At 39.3% G+C, this 25,191-nt stretch overlaps 1 protein-coding gene across 5 annotated transcripts in view; it reads right to left on the reverse strand.

Moving 5' to 3' along the window:
- Positions 1 to 25,191, reverse strand: part of DYSF (dysferlin) — a 3,914,743-nt gene that overhangs the window by 1,224,046 nt on the left and 2,665,506 nt on the right. For all 5 annotated transcript variants that reach the window (XM_044064060.1, XM_044064063.1, XM_044064061.1 and 2 more), the window contains one exon: positions 7,747 to 7,824. In XM_044064060.1, the coding sequence (XP_043919995.1) occupies positions 7,747 to 7,824 (78 nt within the window). The remainder of the gene's footprint in view (positions 1 to 7,746; positions 7,825 to 25,191) is intronic.

A 25,191-nucleotide genomic window follows, 5' to 3' on the forward strand; every position in this document is an offset into this window, starting at 1 on the left:
TACTGCAGCATGGCTACATTTACTTCAGGAGGTTTGGCTGTAAATAATATAGCAATAACCCACGCCTGGGTGTGGGTAATGCTGGATTTACCCACGGTTGGCATGGTTTGGTCCCGAGGGCGCCCGGACCAAACAAAGACAACCGTGGGTAAATCCAGCCTACCCACACCCAGAAGTGGTTATTGCTATATAATGACATTATTTAAGAAAAGAAATAATTACTTTTCTTAAATAATGGCATTGTATAATGCCTCTTTGCTGCCCTTCCGCAGCTGTCTGGTGTTCCGCGGCAGTTCTGATGTACTGCGCATGCCTCGCAGTACATCAGAGCTGTGGGCAAAAGCAGCGGAGAACGCAAGATCTCCGTTGCTTTACTGTCTCGCTATGTTAAATGGGTTTAACATGGCGAGACAGCTTTAAAATAAGCAACGGAGATCTCCGTTGCTTATTTTAAAGCTGTCCCGCTATGTTAAACTCATTTAACATAGTGAGACAGGTTTAAAAGCAACGGAGATCGCAAGATCTCCGTTGCTTAATGTCGCTATGTTAAAGGAGTTTAACATAGCGAGACAGCTTTAAAAAGCAACGGAGATCTCCGTTGCTTTTAAATCTGTGTCGCTATGTTAAACTCTTTTAACATAGCGAGAATGTTTATACTAACGGAAAAGTCCGGCGACGGACCTTTTTCCGTTAGTATATTGAGGGATTTACAACGGGCACACTGGTTGGGCTGGCCAATCAGCGTGCACGTTTTAGAGTAGGCATTGTATAATTATTGTTATTTAGCTACTTAAAGGGGGGCTATGATGTGATTGCTAATAATTCCAAGGGGCTCATATCCATCATATGACTAGTTTCTTAAAGTAAATAATGTTGCACTTTGCATTACAGTATATGCAGTCATCAAATGTTTAAAGCATTTAGGGAAATGAACTTAAAAGAATGGGTTATGAGGGTGCCTTGGATTATAAACATGTTGAGGCCCAATACTTACTCCACTGTGGTGCAGACCTCATGAGATACCCCTACAATTCTTAGCAATAACTGTAGTCCAACTTACAGAGAAAACTACATCTATCAGTCCAGTTATATGTTTTCTGCACACAGGTATAGCAATTACAAAAACAACACAAATGTTAACTAAAACTGGTTTATCTGTATTTGTTTTTAACCAAATGTGCATTACTGTCAGAAGCTGAAAGGCTGGAGTTTCATAGTTCTGGAACCTAAAGAGAGTTCTAAAAATAAATAAAACTATTAAACCCATAACACAATTAATAATATAGAGGATTATGATCAGGTCTGTTATTATAAGCAAGTCGTTATATGATCAAGAAACAGATGTCATGAAATTTAAGTTGAGAGCAGACTGAAATGAAGCTGAAGAGATGAATCCTGACATCCATTTTAGGACTATACAGCTAAGTGGTTATTATCAGAGAGTCCAGGCCATAACGTTTTGTAGTATTTGTAGTTTTACTATTCTCCAAGTGCTACCACTTACGTAGTGAGAAGAAAGAAAATGTGGACAGCCAAGTGGTTAACAGCTTTGAAAGCTATAACATACTTAGTGCTATCATGCGGCTTTAGTATACCCAGTATACTACAAGAGAGAGATAGAGAAACAGGAATTAAAGAAAGAAACCCTAGGAACTGAACTGATTTAAAGCTATGAACATTGTAATACACTTAATGCTGCCTCACAGAGAATGGACACTGTAAAACACTTAATGCTGCCTCACAGAGAATGGACATTGTAATACACTTAATGCTGCCTCACAGAGAATGGACATTGTAATACACTTAATGCTGCCTCACAGAGAATGGACATTGTAATACACTTAATGCTGCTTCACAGAGAAAGGACATTGTAATACACTTAATGCTGCCTCACAGAGAATGAACATTGTAATACACTTAATGCTGCCTCACAGAGAATGAACATTGTAATACACTTAATGCTGCCTCACCGAGAATGAACACTGTAATACACTTAATGCTGCTTCACAGAGAATGAACACTGTAATGCACTTAATGCTGCCTCACAGAGGATGAACATTGTAATACACTTAATGCTGCCTCACAGAGAATGGACATTGTAATACACTTAATGTTGCCTCACAGAGAATGGACACTGTAATACACTTAATGCTGCCTCACAGAGAATGAACATTGTAATACACTTAATGCTGCCTCACAGAGAATGAACATTGTAATACACTTAATGCTGCCTCACAGAGAATGGACATTGTAATACACTTAATGTTGCCTCACAGAGAATGGACACTGTAATACACTTAATGCTGCTTCACAGAGAATGAACATTGTAATACACTTAATGCTGCCTCACAGAGAATGGACATTGTAATACACTTAATGCTGCCTCACAGAGAATGAACATTGTAATACACTTAATGCTGCCTCACAGAGAATGGACATTGTAATACACTTAATGCTGCCTCACAGAGAATGAACATTGTAATACACATAATGCTGCCTCACAGAGAATGGACATTGTAATACATTTAATGCTGCCTCACAGAGAATGGGCACTGTAAAACACTTAATGCTGCCTCACAGAGAATGGACATTGTAATACACTTAATGCTGCCTCACAGGGAATGGACATTGTAATACACTTAATGCTCCCTCACAGGAATGAACATTGTAATACACTTAATGCTGCCTCACAGAGAATGGACATTGTAATACACTTAATGCTGCCTCACAGAGAATGAACACTGTAATACACTTAATGCTGCCTCACAGAGAATGGACATTGTAATACACTTAATGCTGCCTCACAGAGAATGGACATTGTAAGACACTTAATGCTGCCTCACAGAGAATGGACATTGTAATGCACTTAATGCTGCCTCACAGAGAATGGACATTGTAATACACTTAATGCTGCCTCACAGAGAATGGACACTGTAATGCACTTAATGCTGCCTCACAGAGAATGGACACTGTAATGCACTTAATGCTGCCTCACAGGAATAAACATTGTAATACACTTAATGCTGCCTCACAGGAATGAACATTGTAATGCATTTAATACTGCCTCACAGAAAATGGACATTGTAATACACTTAATGCTGCCTCACAGGAATGAACATTGTAATACACTTAATGCTGCCTCACAGAGAATGGACATTGTAATACACTTAATGTTGCCTCACAGAGAATGAACATTGTAATACACTTAATGCTGCCTCACAGAGAATGGACATTGTAATACACTTAAAGCTGCCTCACAGGAATGAACATTATAATACACTTAATGCTGCCTCACAGAAAATGAACATTGTAATACACTTAATGCTGCCTCACAGGAATGAACATTGTAATACACTTAATGCTGCCTCACAGAGAATGGACATTGTAATACACTTAATGCTGCCTCACAGAGAATGGACATTGTAATACACTTAATGCTGCCTCACAGAGAATGGACATTGTAATACACTTAATGCTGCCTCACAGAGAATGGACATTGTAATACACTTAATGCTGCCTCACAGAGAATGAACATTGTAATACACTTAATGCTGCCTCACAGAGAATGGACATTGTAATACACTTAATGCTGCCTCACAGAGAATGGACATTGTAATACACTCAATGCTGCCTCACAGAGAATGAACATTGTAATACACTTAATGCTGCCTCACCGAGAATGAACATTGTAATACACTTAATGCTGCCTCACAGAGAATGAACATTGTAATACACTTAATGTTGCCTCACCGAGAATGAACACTGTAATGCACTTAATGCTGCCTCACAGAGAATGAACATTGTAATGCACTTAATGCTGCCTCACAGAGAATGGACATTGTAATACACTTAATGCTGCCTCACAGGAATGAACATTGTAATGCACTTAATGCTGCCTCACAGGAATGAACATTGTAATACACTTAATGCTGCCTCACAGGAATGAACATTGTAATGCACATAATGCTGCCTCACAAAGAATGAACATTGTAATACACTTAATGCTGCCTCACAGGAATGAACATTGTAATACACATAATGCTGCCTCACAGAGAATGGACATTGTAATGCACTTAATGCTGCCTCACAGAGAATGGACATTGTAATACACTTAATGCTGCCTCACAGGAATGAACATTGTAATGCACTTAATGCTGCCTCACAGAGAATGGACATTGTAATACACTTAATGCTGCCTCACAGGAATGAACATTGTAATGCACTTAATGCTGCCTCACAGGAATGAACATTGTAATACACTTAATGCTGCCTCACAGGAATGAACATTGTAATGCACATAATGCTGCCTCACAAAGAATGAACATTGTAATACACTTAATGCTGCCTCACAGGAATGAACATTGTAATGCACTTAATGCTGCCTCACAGAGAATGGACATTGTAATACACTTAATGTTGCCTCACAGAGAATGGACATTGTAATGCAATTAATGCTGCCTCACAGAGAATGAACATTGTAATACACTTAATGCTGCCTCACAGAGAATGAACACTGTAATACACTTAATGCTGCCTCACAGAGAATGAACATTGTAATACACTTAATGCTGCCTCACAGAGAATGGACAAAAGTATGTCTGATTTTTGTAACAGCGTTAATAGCTGTAATAGACTTCATGCCGCCACTCTTATGCACATGGCAGGGGAAAAGTGCATTACAACTTCTAAAGCTGTTCGACTTTCCCACTGTTGGCCTGTGGTTAACATTTTATATGCTCTATCATGAGACTGAGCTAAGCAGCACTGAAAGGTGCATAACAAACTTTTTTGTTAAGCTCCCTTCTTATGTAGGAAAGATGATTAATAAAGTTGTAGTGCATGTTCTCGCACAATTACTCTCCAATATCAGGAAAAAATAATCTAGCTAAGCACTGCTCTGGCATGAGAATCGATATAAACAGCACTTAAGTGCTTAACAATTTTTTTAATATCGAGTCACATGTGAGGCACTAAGCACTGACTGTGTATGCTGACAGATGATATCGGCAGAAGTACTAGTTTTATTTCTGTCTGCTGTGTATGCCTCTCACTTATTCTGTAGTTCATCTTATATTGTTGCCCTCTCCCTCTTAAAATTGATTTTCTGGTAAATTACACTCATTCAAAAATGCCAGAAACAGAGTTTCACTTTTATTATTGTTTAGACATTCATATTGATGTAAAACCCATTGTTCTATTAACATTTACATGAATTACAGCATTATTTAAAACCCCCTTGCTGGTTTTTCATCCTTTGCCCTGTCCACAAATATAAACAAATAAGGTGATAGGAATGCTGTTACTATCTGTTTGACAGTGCTCACTAAGAGTTTTACTGGTAAAACACTTTGTACTTTTTTTCTGTAACCGGTAGTGCATGGAGCAGATAAAACGTTATGTACTACAAGAAATTCTGACTGTATCTCCAATGGTGACATTTAATGTTGTGTTCTTAACAGGGATGCCAAGATTCATCTCTCAGGCTTTGCTCTCAAGGTGAATTTCTTGGCATCTATGACATGAACACATAATTATGTGGTCACAATTGAAAACTCCATCATAACCCTTATGTAGTGCATGGAAATCTGCAATTATACTCTGAATTCAGGAAAAAACAACTATTAAACCTTTCTGATATAAGAAAAGTGCTTAAATTTTGTTAAGCACCTTTCAGCGTTGTTAAATTTTAAAGTCTTGCTAGAACCACACTAAAGAAATGAGGCGTTAAAACACATTTAAATGCTGCAAAACACTTAAAATTGCCATAATTCTTGTTTATGTGTATGGCAGTGTGAACTTCATTCAAACTTTTTACAGGATCAAAGACACATTTTTCTTCTGGGTGCTGTCCTGAGAGGCAGCATTAAATGCGCTATCATCTTTCACAGCTGTAAAACACTCTGTGCTTCTGTATTTATTTTCTATAACTAATACTACATCAGGACATTTAAAGCTCCGCATACTACAAAAAATTAAGATCAGGTTTCTGCAGAAATAAATCATTTGTTATGTGTTCACCTTTCAAGCTTTAGCTTGCTCTACTTTTAAAGTGAGTTTCTTGACATCCATGTCTCAAACACATAACGTATTGGTTATGACTGAAGACCCAGTCATAAGTCTCTGTTTTCTTCCCGAATTCAAAGCATAATCACAGTCTACATACTACAATAATAAAACATACAATGTAAGATTGGTTATGACTTGGTTACGGACAAGGAGCCAGCCTCTCCTGTTCATATCAGGCATTCTAGTAGCCATCTATCTATATTCAGTCTCTAATTGACTCCTGCGTGGAGATCTATGTTGAGCCTTTCTAGCCATGAAAGATCCAACTCTCCATGACTTCCTATTCCTTGACAGAACAAATGATTCCTTAAATGCCAAGTTAAAGGTATTAGACCGGCATCAACAGATAAATAAGAAAAACTGGTGTGATAGATTCATATTCCAACCCCCCCCTCCCCCATCTGCAGCAAACTTCCACTACATATCGAACAGAGTGACACCCTTGTCACCTTCAAGGTAAACGTAGATAATTACATGGGCAACCACAAATTATCCCCCGGTCTGTCTTGTTTTGCCAAACCTGATGAAGGGAACTTTTGAATACAGGTTAATAGTTGGGCTTGTAATGGCCTGCAGACTGACTGCTTGGCCAGCAGTCACTCTGATTCAAGGGTTGCTATTTGAACATGAAGACATGCTGACTCACATTTCTAAAACTGAGCACAACTTTTATTTCATTGTACTGTTACAGGGTTGAGCCAGTGGGACTGTTTCCCACCTGTTAAAATGATAAGTGTTGGAAAAAGTACTCTGTTGTAGTTAAATGATGTTTTTTATTTTATGAAACATACATTACTTTACTACTCATCAAAGGCACTGTTCCTTCACTACACAAAATCAAGTCAATTTCATTGTCTACAGTATTAATTCCTTCTCACTCTCCCCACTAAACATTATTCAAATTAAAAAAACAGTAAGGCACACGGAAGGATGAATGACAGGCTGCATTTCTGCAATTATGCCTTCCCCCAAAAAAAATCTACAGTTTCCATATAATGCACCAAGGCTGTGGGGGTGATGAGAAGAAGTCTGAAAGGAAACATGGTTATGCAGTGCTGACTCTTCAGGAAGACACTCAGCTCAAGTGAGGATTACAAACTGAGCATCAATAAATACATTTTCTTCAGACATTACTTTCTGGCATTATTCAATAATGATTCTATATCGCTGACAGTCCTCATGTTCTCACAGAGAAATTTATACAGCAGAGCTGCCCCAGAGCAGCTATCTGTAACAGCAGGCATGAGCAGGTCCGGAAATTTGACTTCTCTGAAAAACCTCAACTCTCACTAGTGACTGAACCAATATATGAGAAAGCAGCCTAATAAAGGAACCAAGGCAGGAACGAGGCACTGGCTGACCCCCGTTTTAAAATACAGTAGAACAAGAGCTGCACTGTCATTTTTTAAATCACTGCACCCACATATTATTTCCGTTGTTAGTACATGTCAACAACTGGTAGCTATAGAAATATTGGGATGATTATCTGTGAAAATGTGGGAAAATAAGTCTATCACAGTTCTGTGGGAAACTAATTCTCTGTGTGGTTTATTAAGTTTGGCTGACAGTTTTCAGACACCCACTATCTCCACTGATGATCACTTCTGCTATTTTTACTTAATACTCAGTGTTCTGCACAGTAAATAAATGAAATCTGTATGCAGTACCATGTAAACCTACCTGAAAAGCTGTCCTTGTCCATAGCAATCAGCTCTCTGGCTTGGTAAATGTAGCAACGCAAATGGTATCTGGTTCCATCTTCAAAAAAAGAAAGAAAGGAAAATGCAACTGTTACTATACAGCACTCTGCATGTATGTATAAATATACTTATGTGTGTATTTGTTTAATTTACATAAGCACTACTGACTGCCTAAGCACATTGATTGTACAGAACTCATCAGTCCATAACGTGCACAAAATAGAAAGAAAAGTTCCATGACTGAAATGTGACTGCTGTGCTCAAGCCTTGTAATACAATTACACAAGGTGAAAAGGAACCACATTCAATAAATGTAAAACAGGTAAAAATGTATTTATTTTTTTGCAGAGGGCAAGTTCACCCCCACCTCCTGCACCCTTCACTTCTGCTACCTACACACACACACACACACACACACACACACACACACACACACACACACACACACACACGCACACACACACATATATTATATGTGTGTTTATGTGTGTGTGTGTGTGTGTGTATACATACACACACAAGTACATTATCTCTCTCTCTCTAAATATATATATATATATATATATATATATATATATATATATATATATACATACATACATACACACACATACATACATACATACATATATGTATATAAGACCTGTGTTTCTGAAAGTACATTGCTTGAAAGGAAAGGGCAACCTGTTCTAGAAATGAGTGATATATCATGTAAGGTATCTGTTTTTGATGTGATAGTGTGAGTTTGGGTTTCTCAAACGGGTATCTGCTTTACCACTTGTTCTGTTTAGTTTCCAGAGTTCAAAGAGTGCTGGGTCATTCACAGCAGGAAAGCTAAGCAAAGAACAGCCCTCTGGAGTCTCTGTGACACTGAGTAGTGTGATAGAGCTTTTATTCTATTAGATAGCTAAGGATACTGAGACCTGGGATCTTTTTGGTGAGGAAACACTGAGGTCTCTCAAGCTGGTTTACATGCTTGGTGAGGCATACATCAAAGGGTGCATTATATTCAGTGATGGGCCTAATAATGGATGAATAAATAGGAATATAATTTCTTTGGGCCTTGAAGAGATGCCATAAAAGATATGGTGTGCAAGGTAGTAAGATTTTCTAACTAACACAGAGATGTCTTTGTCAAAGGAGAATCTGTTATCAACCTATGAACCACATCCCTGATGAATGTGTCAAATTTGTGTTGTATGTTATGGTAAGCAGCAGCAATATTAGATTTACCAAGCAAATCTTAGCTGTACTTCTTGGAGTTGAGGTTATGCCCATGATTAATAAATGCATCAAGCATTTGCTTGGTTCAGCCCTAGCTGAAGACTTTGAGTGTCAAAATTGGATTTGATAGCTGCCCCAATTTGCAATAATCAGCAAACTTGGTTAGCTATAGAACCTTGATATCAGCTTTTATGTCACAGGAATATATATCAAAGAGGAGGTTACCCTGGACAGAGGCTTAACAGATACCATTAGTGACACTTTTTTGTCTAGAGCAAATATTCCCAACATTAATGGTGTGGGTTCTGTCAGGCAGTCAGTTAACAGCCGGGTGAACTATGTATGTGCAAATGTTGAGTTGGGAAAGTTTGTGGATAACACTACCATAAGCTATAGTATCAAAGACCCTGGCAAGTTCTAGATAAGCCTGTTCATCCAATTCCATATTTGTATTATGTGAAATGTGGTGAGAAGTAATGGGGTTACAAAAAGCACAGATAATACAGGTAAACCCCCGCAGTTACTTGTTATCCTTTTCCATAGCATCAGAAACCCTTTCAAAGAACTCAGGCAGGTTAAGCATGTATGATCTACCTTTTAAAAAGCTGGACTGCAGTGTTTTCAGGGTTATAAGGTTACCTGAATCATTGTTTATTGGTTCAGCTATAATACATTCCAAAGCATTGCAAGTAATATGACTGAGACTAATAGGCCTGTAATTCCCACAGTCACTAGAAATAACCCCGTTATGCAAAGGCACCGCAACTCCAACTCTTCACTTCTTGGAGTTAAACTGAAAAGCTGATGGAGGGGTTTTGCTAACTGTGCCTTTACACTTCTCAGCAAGCATCCAGGGGATATTTGTATGACCCATAGACATAGTGTTTTTAATTTTGGGACGTGCCTATAGGACTTGGTCCAAATTAGTCTCAATAGGAGGAGTGTGAGGGGAGGGGAGCAGAGGAGGTGGTGGATGTAGTGAAGCTGGAAGAGTATTTGTTCACAAGAATATTAGCAATGCTTCATAGTTGCCTTTACTTTTTCTAGCGTTAAGTTTTAGAGACTAGCTTACCAGTTTTAAATCCTTTTTATAACAATGATGTGGACATCTTTTAATGATGGACAGGAACCTTTTTTTCTTTTTATTATAGAGTTTGTTGATGTGGTAGTGCCACCACATGGGTTTAATTCTAAACCTGCCATTATGCCCAGTTCCCATGAATTGCCACATCGATGGTAGTCCACTGAACACAGAAGGCATTATAAGATATCTGGGAACACAGGTTGACAACATCTCTTTTGACCACCACATTGCCAGTGTGGTCAGAAAGTTCATCTATGTGGTACATCTCATTACTAAGGGTTTTGCATCCAGGAAGAAAGAGGTCATTGTCTCCTGCTACTCTTCCCTCATTAGGCCAGTCATTGAGTACAATACCCCATTTGGTATGTACCTCACTAGACACCTGCAACAACTGGAGAGGCCGCAAAAGTACCTCACAAAGAGGATCCCAGGCCTTAAACATTTGTCCTATATGGACAGACTAAAAACACTCCAACTATTCTCTGTCTCATATTGCCTACTTAGAGGTGATCTCTGCTTGACTTACAAAGCCATGTCTGACTCAGCTCTGTTAGAAATGCTACATCTAAAGAAATCCAAATCCCTCTGCACTACCTCTCCAGAAACCTTAACCTCATTACCACAATCAACAGAACATGCTGGAGGGACAGGTTCATAACCCAGAGACTGCCCATGCTATGGAATAGACTTCCCATACATGCCAAGCAGAACACCTCACTGGCCCTCTTCAAGAGAAATTTTGATGAGTGGATGGGAAATAGAAAATTCACCTCGGGGATCACTCCAGTGGCTTTACTCGACAGAGGCACTAGGAACTAAGGTCGGGTGGCACGCTGCCAGGGTAATCCTATGGGCTACGCTTGTAAAGGCTCCAGGGCCATTAGCCTAGTACACACCTATGAACCTATGAACCTATATAGATATATATATATAATGTTTCCCTCATATTCATCCTGTTGACTTTTTATTTTGTCAACAGGTGTTTTATGAGTCATGAATGATTGGCAAGTACCTGATCGCTGTTATAGTGCATAAGGAATTTTGCCCTTTTTCCACTATTGAATGTCAGAGTCGGTATATATAAATTGCAGGGGTGTGGGGTGTGCAGAGAGATTTTAATCCCTGCAAAAAAGATTATTTACTTTGCATGTTCCGGGATTTTGTCCTGAGCATACAAAGTATTTTTCTTGATCTCTTAAGATCAAAAAGTTTCTGAGTTAGATCATCTTAAGCACACACGCACACACACACACACTCACACACACACACACACACACACACACACACACACACACACACACACACACACACACACACACACAAAATTCCAAGATCGCTTTATTTCATGAAAAACAGAAATCCCCACAAAACTACAGTTTTGATCTTTAAAATGCAAAACACAAAACTTCAGACTCTTCAATTGCATACTGCTCTAGTGATCACTAAGGGCAAAATCTAAGCCTGGCATCCACAGCATCCATAGCAAAAGCCTCAACAAGCAGTGCTATTACAGCACAACACTCCAGACATGAGCATGGGCATGTTTGTGTGTGTGTGTGGCACACATGTACACTCTCTGTTGTCTAATGCACACACAGACACACACACACACACACACACACACACACACACACACACACACACACACACACACACACACACACACACACACACACAAAGACAAAGCACACAAAATGCTATTCGGCAATGGCAATAAGGTCTAGGTTCATGAAGCACTATAGTGTTTAGCAAATCCCCCTTATAAGTCAGGGCTATTTATGCTAATTATCCAACAAAAATTATCTCAGTTTGTCACTTCTGCTAAGATGCAGGATGCAGAGAAATGCACGAGCACTTAGGAAAAGATGTGTGTCAGTCACCTGCAGTACAGAATGTTGCCCGCCCCTAAGGCTGAAACAGATCACTTAGTACAACTATTTTCCATGAATTCTCTCCAAACAAAGACAGTACTGACAGAATATCTAAATGTGCACCTTCTCAAGCACAGCTCATGGTAAGTAAAAGAAATATAGAATCTAAATAACAAAAAAGGAAATATAGAATCTGATAGCAGATAAAGACCACTTTGATCAACCTAGTCAGCTGGTTACACAGTGTACTGGATAAGCTGCAAAAAAGCACTTAGCCAACATTTTATCTGTTCCTTTGTTTCTTTTCTTTTTTTCTCTCTCCTAAAATAAATGTACACCACGTGTTCCTGAATTCTGTTACTGCGTTTAGCCGTGCTTTCTCTTTTGAAAGGCTGTTCTAGCTTTCCCCAACCTTTCCTGAGAAATATATTCTGTCTTTCTCAGTCATTTATCTTGTAACATCAGTTTATGGCTTCTCATTTGTTTTAAAATAAGGTGCCTGGTTGAATTGTATGGATTTCCTCAATGTTCTTAATAAGTTCTATCATGCCTCCACGAAGCCTTCTTCCTTTGTGGGTACAGATGTTATCTTCTAGACTTTCTGTAATATGACGAGTGTTCCAGGTGGGTTATGTTATACTCTGTGTGCAGCTGATACATTTTAGATATCTTTTAGTCCTGCAAACCTTTGTAGCTGCCAGCATCTCCCTTTTCATACTTAGTCATACATGCTTACCTCATCTGCTGTCCCTAATGGTACCCATCATCAGATAGGTACTACCTCTCCAGAGGAGATAAAATCTCTATATACCTCCTCCTGATGGAGATTACGCAACCATCTTCTGAGCAGGCAGCTTTAAAATGTACAGTACCTATAAACTGCAATAACATGATCTTTCAGATCTGCCTTACCTCTTATAAACTCATTTCATTCTTGTAACCTTTTTTTCCTTAAAGACTTTGCATTGCTCTACCCTGCACACTGCCACATGTGTTTGTAATTCATATTTGATTTATTTACAATACCCGGCCCATCACATCTTTTAACTAATCCATTTAAACACTGTATTTCCCCTGACTAGGCCTACATAATTCCTCTCTGGATATTTGATAGTGCATCACCTTAGAAAGATGCACCCTCCCCTGACCAACATCATATAACAAAGTCTCATGCAATTGCTTTTATTTACTTGGTTAGCTGGGTAAGTGAACTGGGTCATCGACCCATTTCAGCTATGACGGAGGCCAGAAGTTAATGCAGACAAGCATATTAGACATATACAAATAATTATAGCTTACTCAGTGAAAATATAGGACTCCATTCACAGCCTTACATATTCAGTTGTCAGTTCAAATAAATCAATAAAAGACACTAAAACCATCAAAATAAAACATTGTGCATATGCATTACTCTGAGGTTTTAATGTTTCACTTTAACAGACAATGTTACAGTTGTCAATATGTTCTGTTGCATTTGTGCTGTATGGTTAAAGGGGATATGCTGAAGGACAATGTGTCAAAGCATGGACACAGACAGAGTTGGAGTCTATATATGGTGGTGCAGGACAGTTTCAATTTGTTGGCAATACATCTTCAGTAAGGGAGAAGAACTTATGTAAACACATGAAATATTAAGGGATCTTTTTGTGGGGGGTTGATTTATAATAGATAAATGACTAGTGTTACAAGGGTAATAGGAATTAGTCAGTGATGTCTTGTGTGTGCAAATGAAAGCAATGCATGGTAGGATTAGTTAGGGGCAGTGATATAAAACTTATAGGTAATAGGTTTGGAGGAGTTATGCTGGCTCACAGATGTTTCACAGGCTCAGGTGATCACGGAATAGGGACATTCTGCAGCAGCCGACTGATCCTACTGCCGCAGAACCACAAATACCCAATGGATGGATTTCCAAGGCTCCTCAGCATCTAGATTCAGGGAGATAGCAGAGGAACAGGTTGACTCAGAGATACTTGAAGGCAGGTATTAGGGGAACAGTGAGACAAAAGGTGGTACAGTATAGATGAAATTTAAAAGAATTAACTATCCTATTAAGATGAAAAGGGTTTTGTGCAAGCTGTGGATGGAACATGAAAGTGTATCAAAGCTCCAGGAGACAAAACTGAAAATTAGAAAGGTTTGAGGTTGCACAACAGGAGTTAACTGGTTGAGGAGGTTACTAATGTTACAAGATGAGTAAGGAAAAGGCTGGTGATTCTACTGCACATGACTTTAGAGTTCTAATGTCTTTATTGCTGCTATTAAAACAAACATATTTACATTTCGTTGAAAACATATAATTTCACATTACAACCATTTATCTAATCTTGACTTTAATGGCATGCATTAGTCCTATCATTCTCAATATAATATATTTATATCTCTTCGGGGCATATTTTGTAACTACTGTAAGCATTTTTAATTTATTTTTATTTCACCCATTTTTTGACTGGGTAAGCTCACTAGGTACAACTCTCCCTTTTCAGGGGCAACCCAGGAGCACTGATGTGTTAAGCCACTTGGTCAGGGTCATACATAGGGTCACAGGTTCATAGGTCCAGAGGAGGATACTAAGCTAGCTGCCCCAGACCCTTTACAAGCCTGGGCATATTTAATCCCAAATATCCCAATTTGTCCTTTTTGGGTAGTTTGCACAACTAATTTATGAACAGAGCAGGTCTGTGATCAACACTGGCCACTCCTGTCCATGAGGGTCACGGGTGCCAGCCCAGGGTCAAATTTGTGGTCTCCCATCCAATTATCTAGGTTGCATCTGAACAGAGTCAGTGAGGAGCTCTGTTTTATGTGAACAGGGAGTCTATTCCAGAGAAGTGGCATATCCTCTGGGAGACATAGTCTCTCCAGCATGATCTGTTAATGTCGCAAGCTAAAATGATATCCCTACAGCAAGTGACTCTTGAACCATTTGACTTGCAGATGTACAGCAATTCCATTAGGTCAGGTTTGGAGACTGAGCTATAGGCCAAGCACAAGTCACCTCTCAGCAAACTATAAGATACAGAGCAGTCATAGTTTGGAGTCCCTGTATTTTCTTAGTGAGAAACCTCTGAGGTTTCTCTACCTGCTGCAGGTGCCTGATGAGGTACATGCAAAAGGGTGCATTATACTCTATTAGTGGTCTGATGAGGGTCGAGTACAGTGGATTTATAACATCCCTGGACCTGGATGCTATGCCCTTGCTTATGAGAAGGGCTACGTTCAAGGCTTTCCTTCCCGCTGTGGAAACTTGGTGGTCAAAGTTCAGATTGCTATCAACCTGAGTTCCCAAGTCTCACATTACACACTGGGTTGGAAAGTCAGGAGGGTGCATGATAATATTGTAATTTGTAAGGAATTCTGTTTTGACAAAGGGAATAATAATGAATTTTTTTAATTTAATTTTAGACCATGGCTTTGGCATCAGTAATTTGTTTGTGTTAGCCTTTCCTGTAATACATTGACATTGTTGGGGGCTCAGTGATTGCTCCCAGTTTACAATCATCAGCAAACTTAGTGAGCTAAAGGGTGTCTACTTTGGCCTGGACCTCTGAGAAACAGATGCCAAACAGTAAGGGGCTCAGCACAGACCCTTGTGGTACTCCACTGGTGACAGGTCTACTGGTGGAGGTGAAGTTACCAATTTTGACAGAGTGTGTTCTGTTGTGAGCTAAATTGGCTACCCATCTAATAACGTAAGGGTTAATCCCCATCTGGGAGAGTTTCTCACTGATGTCAGAGTGGGGAATCAAGTCAAAAGCTTTGGCAAGATCGAGATAGGCTGTGTGCACTGTCTTACCTTTGTCCATGGTTTTAGTGATATTCTCAAAGAAGTCTACAAGGTTTAATAAGCATGATCTTCTCTTAATGATGCCAAACTGGGTTGGGTCCAGTGTTTGGAAGTCACCTATGTCCTTGTTGATAAGGTCCATGATAATTCTTTCCATGGCCTTTTAGATGAGGGTGGTTAGACTTATGGGTCTTTAGTTCCCAGGGTAAGTTGATGCCCCCCCCCCCCCTCGCTTTGTGCAGGGGATTACTATTGCTGTTCTCAATTCTGCAGGAACATAGCCAGTTCTCAAGCTATGATTAAAGAGAATGCTAAGTGGGTCCACTAGGTCTTGTTTTAGATTGTTTAGTAAGCAACCTGAGATATTTTCTGGTTCCATTGAGGCTGTGTTTTTGGCCTTGGTGAGTGCAGAGATTACCTGTTCTCTAGAGATACTAGATAGAGGGCTGGTGTCAGGTATACTTTGGGATATGGTACGTGGGGAGTAGGGGGGGGGGGTGAAGTTTGTGCTGAATCTGTCAGCTTGCAGGTTGGTGATATCTTCCGGTATAGTATGAGTGATCCCATCTACAACCAGTTTCGCACATAGCTGAGCATTCCCTTTTACACTTCAGACATAGTTAAATAATCTCTTAAGATTATCCTTGGCTAGGGATGTGATTTTAGTTTCAAAATTTGCTTTACAAGACTTTACAAGATTTCTGATTTTCCTCTTTAGTCTTAGGAGGAAACTCTTCCTCTGCAGAGTGATATCCCTCTATCTTTTGGGCAACAGTTTCTTCCTGTTGTTATACAATCTGCTAATACTTGAAGTCCAACACAGTGGCTTGTTTTTATGAGAAGACCTTTTTTTGATCTGGTCAGGTACAGCAGAGTTTATACAGTCACTTAAGAGTCTGAACAAGCCATTTGCATACACTTCTGGATTGTGATCAGTGGTGTCTGCGACTGTTGGTGGTATGAAGCTTTTTATACCATCACTTAGTATGCTGTAGTTAGTTTTGGTAAAGTTTTTTATAATTTTTGTTCCTGTGAGGGTGTCACTACAAGCAGTTACTTAAAACGAAACTGATTTGTGGTCTGACCTAACTAAGGAGGGCATCACACACGGGGAAGTACAGTGACCCCCACAAGTTGGTGTGTACTATGTCCAGAACATTAGAACCCTAGTGGGGGTGCAGACTTTCTGTTCCAGAGCATCTCTGAACTGTTGATCCCAAGTACTTAAACTCATCCACCTTTACCAACTCTACTCCCTGCATCCTCACCATTCCTCTACCTTCCCTCTCATTTACACACATATATTCTGTTTTAGCCCTGCTTACCTTCATTCCTCTTCTCTCTAAAGCATATCTCCACCTCTCCAGTGTCTCATCAACCTGGTCCCTACTCTCACTACATATCACAATGTCATCTGCAAACATCATAGTCCACGGGGCATCCTGTCTGATCTCATCTGTCAACCTGTCCATCACCACTGCAAATAAGAAAGGGATCAGATCTGATCCTTGATGTAATCCCACCTCCACCTTAAACGTATCTGTCACTCCCACCGCAGTCCTCACCAATGTCACACTACCCTTGTACATATCCTGTACCACTCTTACATACTTCTCTGCCACTCCCAACTTCCTCATACACCACCACAACTCCTCTCTAGGCACCCTGTCATATGCTTTCTCTAAGTCCACAAAGACACAATGCAACTCCTTCTGTCCTTCTCTGTATTTCTCCAACAACACTCTCAGAGCAAACATTGCATCTGTAGTGCTCTTTCCTGGCATGAAACCATACTGCTGATCACTAATCATCACGTCCCTTCTTAACCTAGCTTCCACTACTCTTTCCCATAATTTCAAGCTATGACTGATCAATTTTATCCCTTTGTAGTTACTGCAACTTTGCACATTACCCTTATTCTTAAAGATAGGTACCAAAACACTTTTTCTCCACTCCTCAGGCATCCTCTGACTTTTCAAAATTTCATTAAACAATCTGGTTAAAAATTCCACTGCCATTTCTCCTAAGCACCTCCATGCTTCCACTGGTATGTCATCTGGGCCAACAGCCTTTCCATTCTTCATCCTCTTCATAGCTGTCCTTACTTCCTCCTTGCTAATCTGTTTCACTTCCTGATTCACTATCCCCACATCATCTAACCTTCTCTCTCTCTCATTCTCTTCATTCATCAGCCCTTCAAAGTACTCTTTCCATCTACTCAACACACTCTCCTCACTTGTGAGTATGTTTCCCTCACTATCCTTTATCGCCCTTACCTGCTGCACATCTTTCCCAGCTCTGTCCCTCTGTCTAGCCAATCGGTACTGATCCTTTTCTCCCTCTTTATTGTCCAATCTCTCATACAACTCTCCATATACCTTATCCTTAGCCTTCACCACCTCTCTCTTTGCCATGCACCTCATCTCCTTATACTCCTGTCTACTTTCTTAATCTCTTTGACAATCCCACTTCTTTGCCAGCCTCTTCCTCTGTATACTCTCCTGTACTTCCTCATTCCACCCACCAGGTCTCCTTGTCCTCTTTCCTCTGTCCAGATGTCACACCAAGCACCTTACTAGCAGTCTCCCTTACTAGCTCTACTGTAGTTACCCAGCTATTCGGTAACTCTTCACTGCCTCCCAGTGCCTGTCTTAACACTTCCCAGAACTCCACCTCACAATCATCCTTTTTTAACTTCCACCATTTAATCCTTGGCACTGCTTTCACAGTCCTCCTCCTCTTCTTGATCACTAATGTCATCCTACAGACCACCATTCTATGCTGCTTACTGCACTTTCCCCTGTCACCACTTTACAGTCTCCAATCTCCTTCAAACTGGCCCCCTACATAGGATATAATCCACATGTGTGCATCTTCCTCCACTCTTGTACATCACCCTATGCTCCTCCCTCTTCTTAAAATACATATTCACCACAGCCATGTCCATCCTTTTCGCAAAATCCACAATCATCTGACCTTCTGCATTCCTCTCTTTAACACCATACCTACCCATCACTTCCTCATCCCCTCTGTTCACTTCACCAACATTCCCACTGAAGTCCACTCCAATCACTAGTCTCTCACCCTTGGGTACACTCACCACCACTTCATCCAACTCACTCCAAAACTTTTCTTTCTCATCCATCGCACACCCAACTTGTGGAGCATATGCACTAACAACATTCATCATTACATCATCAATTTCAAGCTTCATAAACATCACTCTATCAGACACTCTCTTCACCTCCAAAACACTCTTGGCATACTGTTCCGTTAGGATAACCCATACCCCATTTCTTCTGCCATCCACACCATGATAGAACAATTTGAACCCACCTCCTATACACTTGGCCTTACTTCCCTTCCATCTGGTCTCTTGCACGCACAATATATCAACCTTCCTTCTCTCCATCATATCAGCTAGCTCTCTCCCTATACCAGTCATACTGCCAACATTCAAAGTTCCTACCCTCACTACTACACTCCTAACCTTTCTCCTCTCTTCCTGCCTTCGGGCATGCCTTCCTCCTCCTCTTCTCCTTCGGCCAACAGTAGCCGAATTTCTGCCAGCACCCTGTTGGCTAACAGTACTGGTAGCGGTCATTGTTAACCCGGGCCTCGACCGATCCGGTATGGAAATATGAAATGTTCTCTGCATAAGTCATTTGGCAGAGGTTTTACGCCGGATGCCCTTCCTGACGCAACCCTCCCCATTTATCCGGGCTTGGGACCGGCACAAAGAAATGTACTGGCTTGTGCATCCCCCAGTGTCTTCCTTGCAGTGTTCTATTCAAAACCCTTACTCTCCCTCACACATACTTCTATTAGTGAGGGCATGAAAATCTGCCCATATTTCACAAAGTTAATTTTGGTTTGGCCAGAAAAGTAGTATCTGGCACACTGACACATCAGTGTAAAGACAGCACACATACGAGCACGCGTGTGTGTACGTACGCACACACACACACACACACACACACAGACACACACATGCGCGCGCGCGCACACACACACACACACACACACACACACACACACACACACACACACACACACAGTCACCTCCTTTCTGTTACTTTTATCTAATTATTTAATTATTCCATGAAGTATAAATATTCAGATTTGTTAATGATTGACTATTTCCACATTTAGCTTCTTGTGCAGTTGTTCTTTTCCTGCCCTGCCCATTTTGTTTTAGTTTCATCATATCGTCACTGATAAGTTTAATATCCTAAAATTATGCTTTGTATTCTCTCAGTTAGAATGGGTATAGTTTTTTACTGTTATGCATAGAACTCAGGTAAAACTGCTATTTCAAAGTTTAAGAATGTGTGCTGTAAGAAGTTTCAAAATCATTCATCCTACACAGTGGCGGATCCAGGAATTTGCAAAGGGGGGGGGGGGGGGCAGTCTGGTTAGTTTGACTACTGGGTGAAAGCAAGAAAGTGAGACACTGGGTTTGGTGGTTGTGAAAAGATTACCTTAAGAAGCTCTGACATCATGTGTGGAAAAACATCAATTTAAATTCAGTTGCACATGATTTTACTGTGGATATGGTATTAGAAATAGGTAATTCCTGTGCAGCACGCAGCACATGTACAAACAGTACAAGTATTTTCAATGCTTGCCTGGAAAAGATGATTGGTTGCACATACCAAGTCACATCATTCTCCTTCCATGTCATATCGGGCATATGCACTGTTATAAACTTGGAAAGAAACCCTCTGAAGGTGGAAATAACCACAGTGAAATGTATGGTCTTCAAAGTCTGACCGCACCTGAACAAATATATGCTAATTCATCTGAATATTCTAGGAGAAATATACACAAAAAGTAGCAATGCACTGGTGCTGACAGAAGCGATGATTGACTGCAGGATACTCTCTAGGAAAAATATCTTTCAGTAACTCTATGTCCATACCGTAATCTTAATATTTACATTTTTCTTTGTTGCATAAAACTGCCTGTTTTGTAAATGAACCTTTTCACCCTAGGCCTCCACTGAAAAGGGACTACCACAGCCCAGTCAAACTACCAAAAAAATACAAAATAAAAAAACCGTAACACTGGGATAAGGTGATTAACTTATATCAATAGGTAGACTGCCAGGCCTCTTTAAAATGTCTATAGTCTTCCTACTTTTGTTTTTAGGATTGAAAACCCCATCTTGCACCTTAATTCTATCTTTTGAACTTCCTTTACTGGACTAATTTGCAGGACATTTGGTTTGCTACTGATGTTTTGATATTACACTGTAATATAAGGAAATTAATCTATGTATGCAATTTATCAAATTAATCGCACAAATAAGCGAGGCAGTACATAGCTGCATACAGTCAGAAAAAATCAGCCCCCAGTGGAAAATAATTCTCCTAAGGGAAATTAATTTATCTTTCTGGTCATTACCACACTCAAGACGCTAGAACAGCAAATAAACTTGTAAAAATGTGTAGAAACAGGCAACCTGATGTCCAGATAGTCAATACTAACCACAGGAAACAAAGTCCAAGTTTCTTCTTTAACGTAAAAGTATTTTATTTTTCAAAAAGACAACGTTTTCGCCGTGACCCCTGTCACAGCTTCCTCAGAAGAAGACAAGTAAAACAGCTAAACTGGTCTGTTCAAATACTCAGTTAACAGGAAGTGACAAATAATTGCACTTCCTGCACTAATTTGACTCAATAAAAATAATGAATAAAATCATGAATAATCATAAAACTCCATTGAATTATCTATAAATATTGTATGATAAAAGACAACATAAAAATGTTCTTACTAGTGCATTTACATTAACATTGTAAAAAATTATGCATTAAACCCACAAAATAATGTACATATAGGCATTACCTAAAGTAGCTCCTTAGTTTAAGAACACATGAAATGTTACAGTTCTCATTGAGGCCATCTAGCCTAAATGCATCTAAATTCAACTGCCATAAAAGTTCGACACACTCAAGAACTATCTGAAAGGTGCCTCGCCTATCGGTTAAAGGTACTTGATCAATACCCATAAAACAAAAAGAGTGGTCAGGGTTACTGCTAACATGTTTTGCTAAGGCATTCTCTAAAAGAGGTTTTTTTATGGCATAAAGGTGCTGGTATATTCTCTCTTTTAGTTTACGATTGGTTTTTCCTATGTAAAAGGAAGGGCAGGAATTACACAAAGCAATGTACACCACTGACTTTGAATCACAAGTAATCCTCTGCTTGATGTTGTATTTTTATTCCTAACTATAAAGGAATTTCCAGTTCTCATCACTTTACACATGTTGCAGCATCCACATTTAAATGAACCTCTAGGTCTTATGTGACCATAAGTGTTAGAAGTATGCTGTAAAAGTTCTTTCAAATTATTACTTCTCCTGTAAATTACATAGGGCTGACCTAACTTGTCAATCAAGTTAACGGAATTAATAACTAGTGGCCAGTTTTTAAGATAATGGCCCAAATTCCTGTTGAATTCAAGTTAAATTGGGTTATAAAACTTAAAGAAAAGTTTCTCTGCTGATTTAGTAAGGAATTTTGGTGTGCTAATTCATTATCATTAGTAGACCTACCTACATTAGATTGATCAAGTAGTGGTTTATACAACCCTTTTGTTCTTTTAGTGTCAACTTCATTTATAAGCCCTTCTAAAAGAGGGACAGGGTATCCGCGGTTTATAAACATACCTTTCAAAATTTGCACTCAGCTTTAAAATCGCTGTAAGTGCTACACATCCTGCCTGCACGTACCAGTTGTCCTTTGACAATAGATTTTTCTGCCTAGGTGGATGTAGACTAGTGTAGTGCAGGAAAGAGTTGCAGTACGTCTGTTTCCTGAAAATGCCAGACAAATAAATCTCTTCATCTACTTCTTTAGTTAGTCTCACGTCCAAGTAGTCTGTTTCTATTGTTGAAGACCTATAAGTAAATTTTAACCATTGTGTAGAATTGTTCAAATAGTCTACAAAAGTTTTGCTTCTACTTCAGTCCCTTTAAAAGGATAAATATGTCGTCAAAACCTAGTGTAATATTTTATCTTCTGCATTACAGTTTCATTAGATAGTATATAAAGGTTTTCCCAAAGGCTACAAACAGGTTAGCCACACTGGCTCCAAGGGGAGCCCATGGCTATTCCACATTTTGTAAATAGAATTTATGTTCAAAACAAAAAGTTTGATGACAGTACTATGCTCAACAGTTCTGTTACAACGTCAATCTCCACTTGTGGTGCATTTAAGTCTTTAAGAAGCAGTTGAATCCATTCAACTGCCTCATTGTGAGGATGGATGTATATAAATCAATGACATCCACAGTCAAAAGTTACACTCAAGGTCAAACTTAATACTGTTGATATCACGTAAGAAAGACCAGGAGTCTTTGCAAATAGTAGGTATTTTCTTTACATATTTTGATAGAATACTATCTATCAATTTTGAACAGGGTAGGTCATAGAAGACCTACCATCTATTAATGCCCTCATGGGAGGATTCTTTTGGTCTTTGTGTATCTTGGGTATTCCGAACATTACAGGCAACTTTGGCTGAATAATGTCAATATAGTTGTATGTCTCTAAGTCTATTTTGCCTGCTAGGAAAAGGTCACGGAAATACCCACGTGCGACCTTGAACTACATTAATCTCATTAAGGGAAGAAGTAACATAGGCATCAGATGATAACACTTGCATCATTTTTTCTGTGTATTGAAGCGTTGTCGAACACTACCAAGCCCCTCCTTTGTCAGGTTTCAAAAACCTGACAGTTAAAGAGCCCAGGTTTTTTAGCCATTCACGTTGTGCAAGTGAAATATTCATCTCATTCAAAATACTACTTGATTTTTGTGTAGAAAACAGATGTCTTATATCTAATTCACACATTTGTTCAAATAGTAATAAATTTTGTTGTGTAGGAGGGTTAAAAACGCTAGTCAGTTTCAATTTGTCATTAACATTTGTTGTTTCATTGTTAAAATATAATTTTAAATTTAACTTGTATGTAGCATTTCAGATCAATCAAAACTTTAGCTAAACTTCCATAGGTACTTGGAATAAAAGTGTATCCAAGAGCTAACAATTCAACTAAGTCAGAATCTAGTTCCAAAGATGAAAAGTTATAGATAGTAAAGTCTTTCCTTGTGTTAGTATATATAACAGGGCCTTGCAAAAAATCCTCGGACCTGTGGGAGAAACATTGTCTGTTAACGTTTCCTCCAATACACATTCCCCTTGTTTCTTCTGTTGATTCCCTAAAAACTTTATCATTAGGGAGCTCTAAAGGAACCTGCTTATTCTGGTCAGTTCTCCTGGTCCTCTTTGGTTCTTATAATTGTAGTTAACAGCAGTGGACCCTTTTAACCTATTACTTCTTCTAACTTCCTGTCTAGGTGTATTAGTAAGGTGTTCACCATTTTCACCTTCCAACGAAATTAATTCAGCATTAACAGAAGTAGAAGGCCCATTTAAACCAACAGTATTGGACCCTGCACTTGGAATGTTCAAATGGGAATATGCTTGGTTAGAAAAATAAGCTGTTCTATCCCTTACTAACTTCTTATTTTTGTTAATTTTTAATTTAAGTAACAATGCATCAATGCTAGAAAAATACGGTCGTAGTCATATTTAAACTGCAAAAAGAAGTATTAATTTTGATTTCTTCATCCAAAACATTCACTTCAGAAATAAGAGACAAGATATGCATATCATAATGTTTAACTATCACGTTTAGCAATTGTAACCCCTGTTCCTGAAACAAACATTTCAATTCTGAAAAATACACTTGGTCCAACAGTAGTCCAGAAGGAGTGAAGTTGTTCCTAAGGCCTTTTGGAACCAGTTTCTCATTTAAACATTGCCTAAAATAAGCAGCTTCCAGCTGCAGTTTTTTTAATTTAAGCAACTTAATGTCAAGTACCTTTAAGCGGTCACTAAACCAGTTGTTGTCGTTTTCTTGAACAGGAAAAGAGCTGGCAGTTGACCCAGTGTTAGCGCCTGACAAAAACGAAAACGGGTTCTCTTTATTAATCCAGTCGTTCAAGGTTCGGCGTTCCTCCACTGGCTCCGTCCTATGCTCCTCATTTAAGTTAGATGCTGGTGGTGTAATTGGATTAGCATTTCTACACAATGGTTAAAATTTACTTATAGGTTTTCAACAATAGAAACAGACTACTTGGACGTGAGACTAACTAAAGAAGTAGATGAAGAGATTTATTTGTCTGGCATTTTCAGGAAACAGACGTACTGCAACTCTTTCCTGCACTACACTAGTCTACATCCACCTAGGCAGAAAAAATCTATTGTCAAAGGACAACTGGTACGTGCAGGCAGGATGTGTAGCACTTACAGCGATTTTAAAGCTGAGTGCCAATTTTTGAAAGGTATGTTTATAAACCGCGGATACCCTGTCCCTCTTTTAGAAGGGCTTATAAATGAAGTTGACACTAAAAGAACAAAAGGGTTGTATAAACCACTACTTGATCAAT

This window comes from Protopterus annectens, chromosome 2.part2 (assembly GCF_019279795.1).
Source record: "Protopterus annectens isolate FY-2018-M chromosome 2.part2, PAN1.0, whole genome shotgun sequence".
Lineage (NCBI taxonomy): Eukaryota > Metazoa > Chordata > Ceratodontiformes > Protopteridae > Protopterus > Protopterus annectens.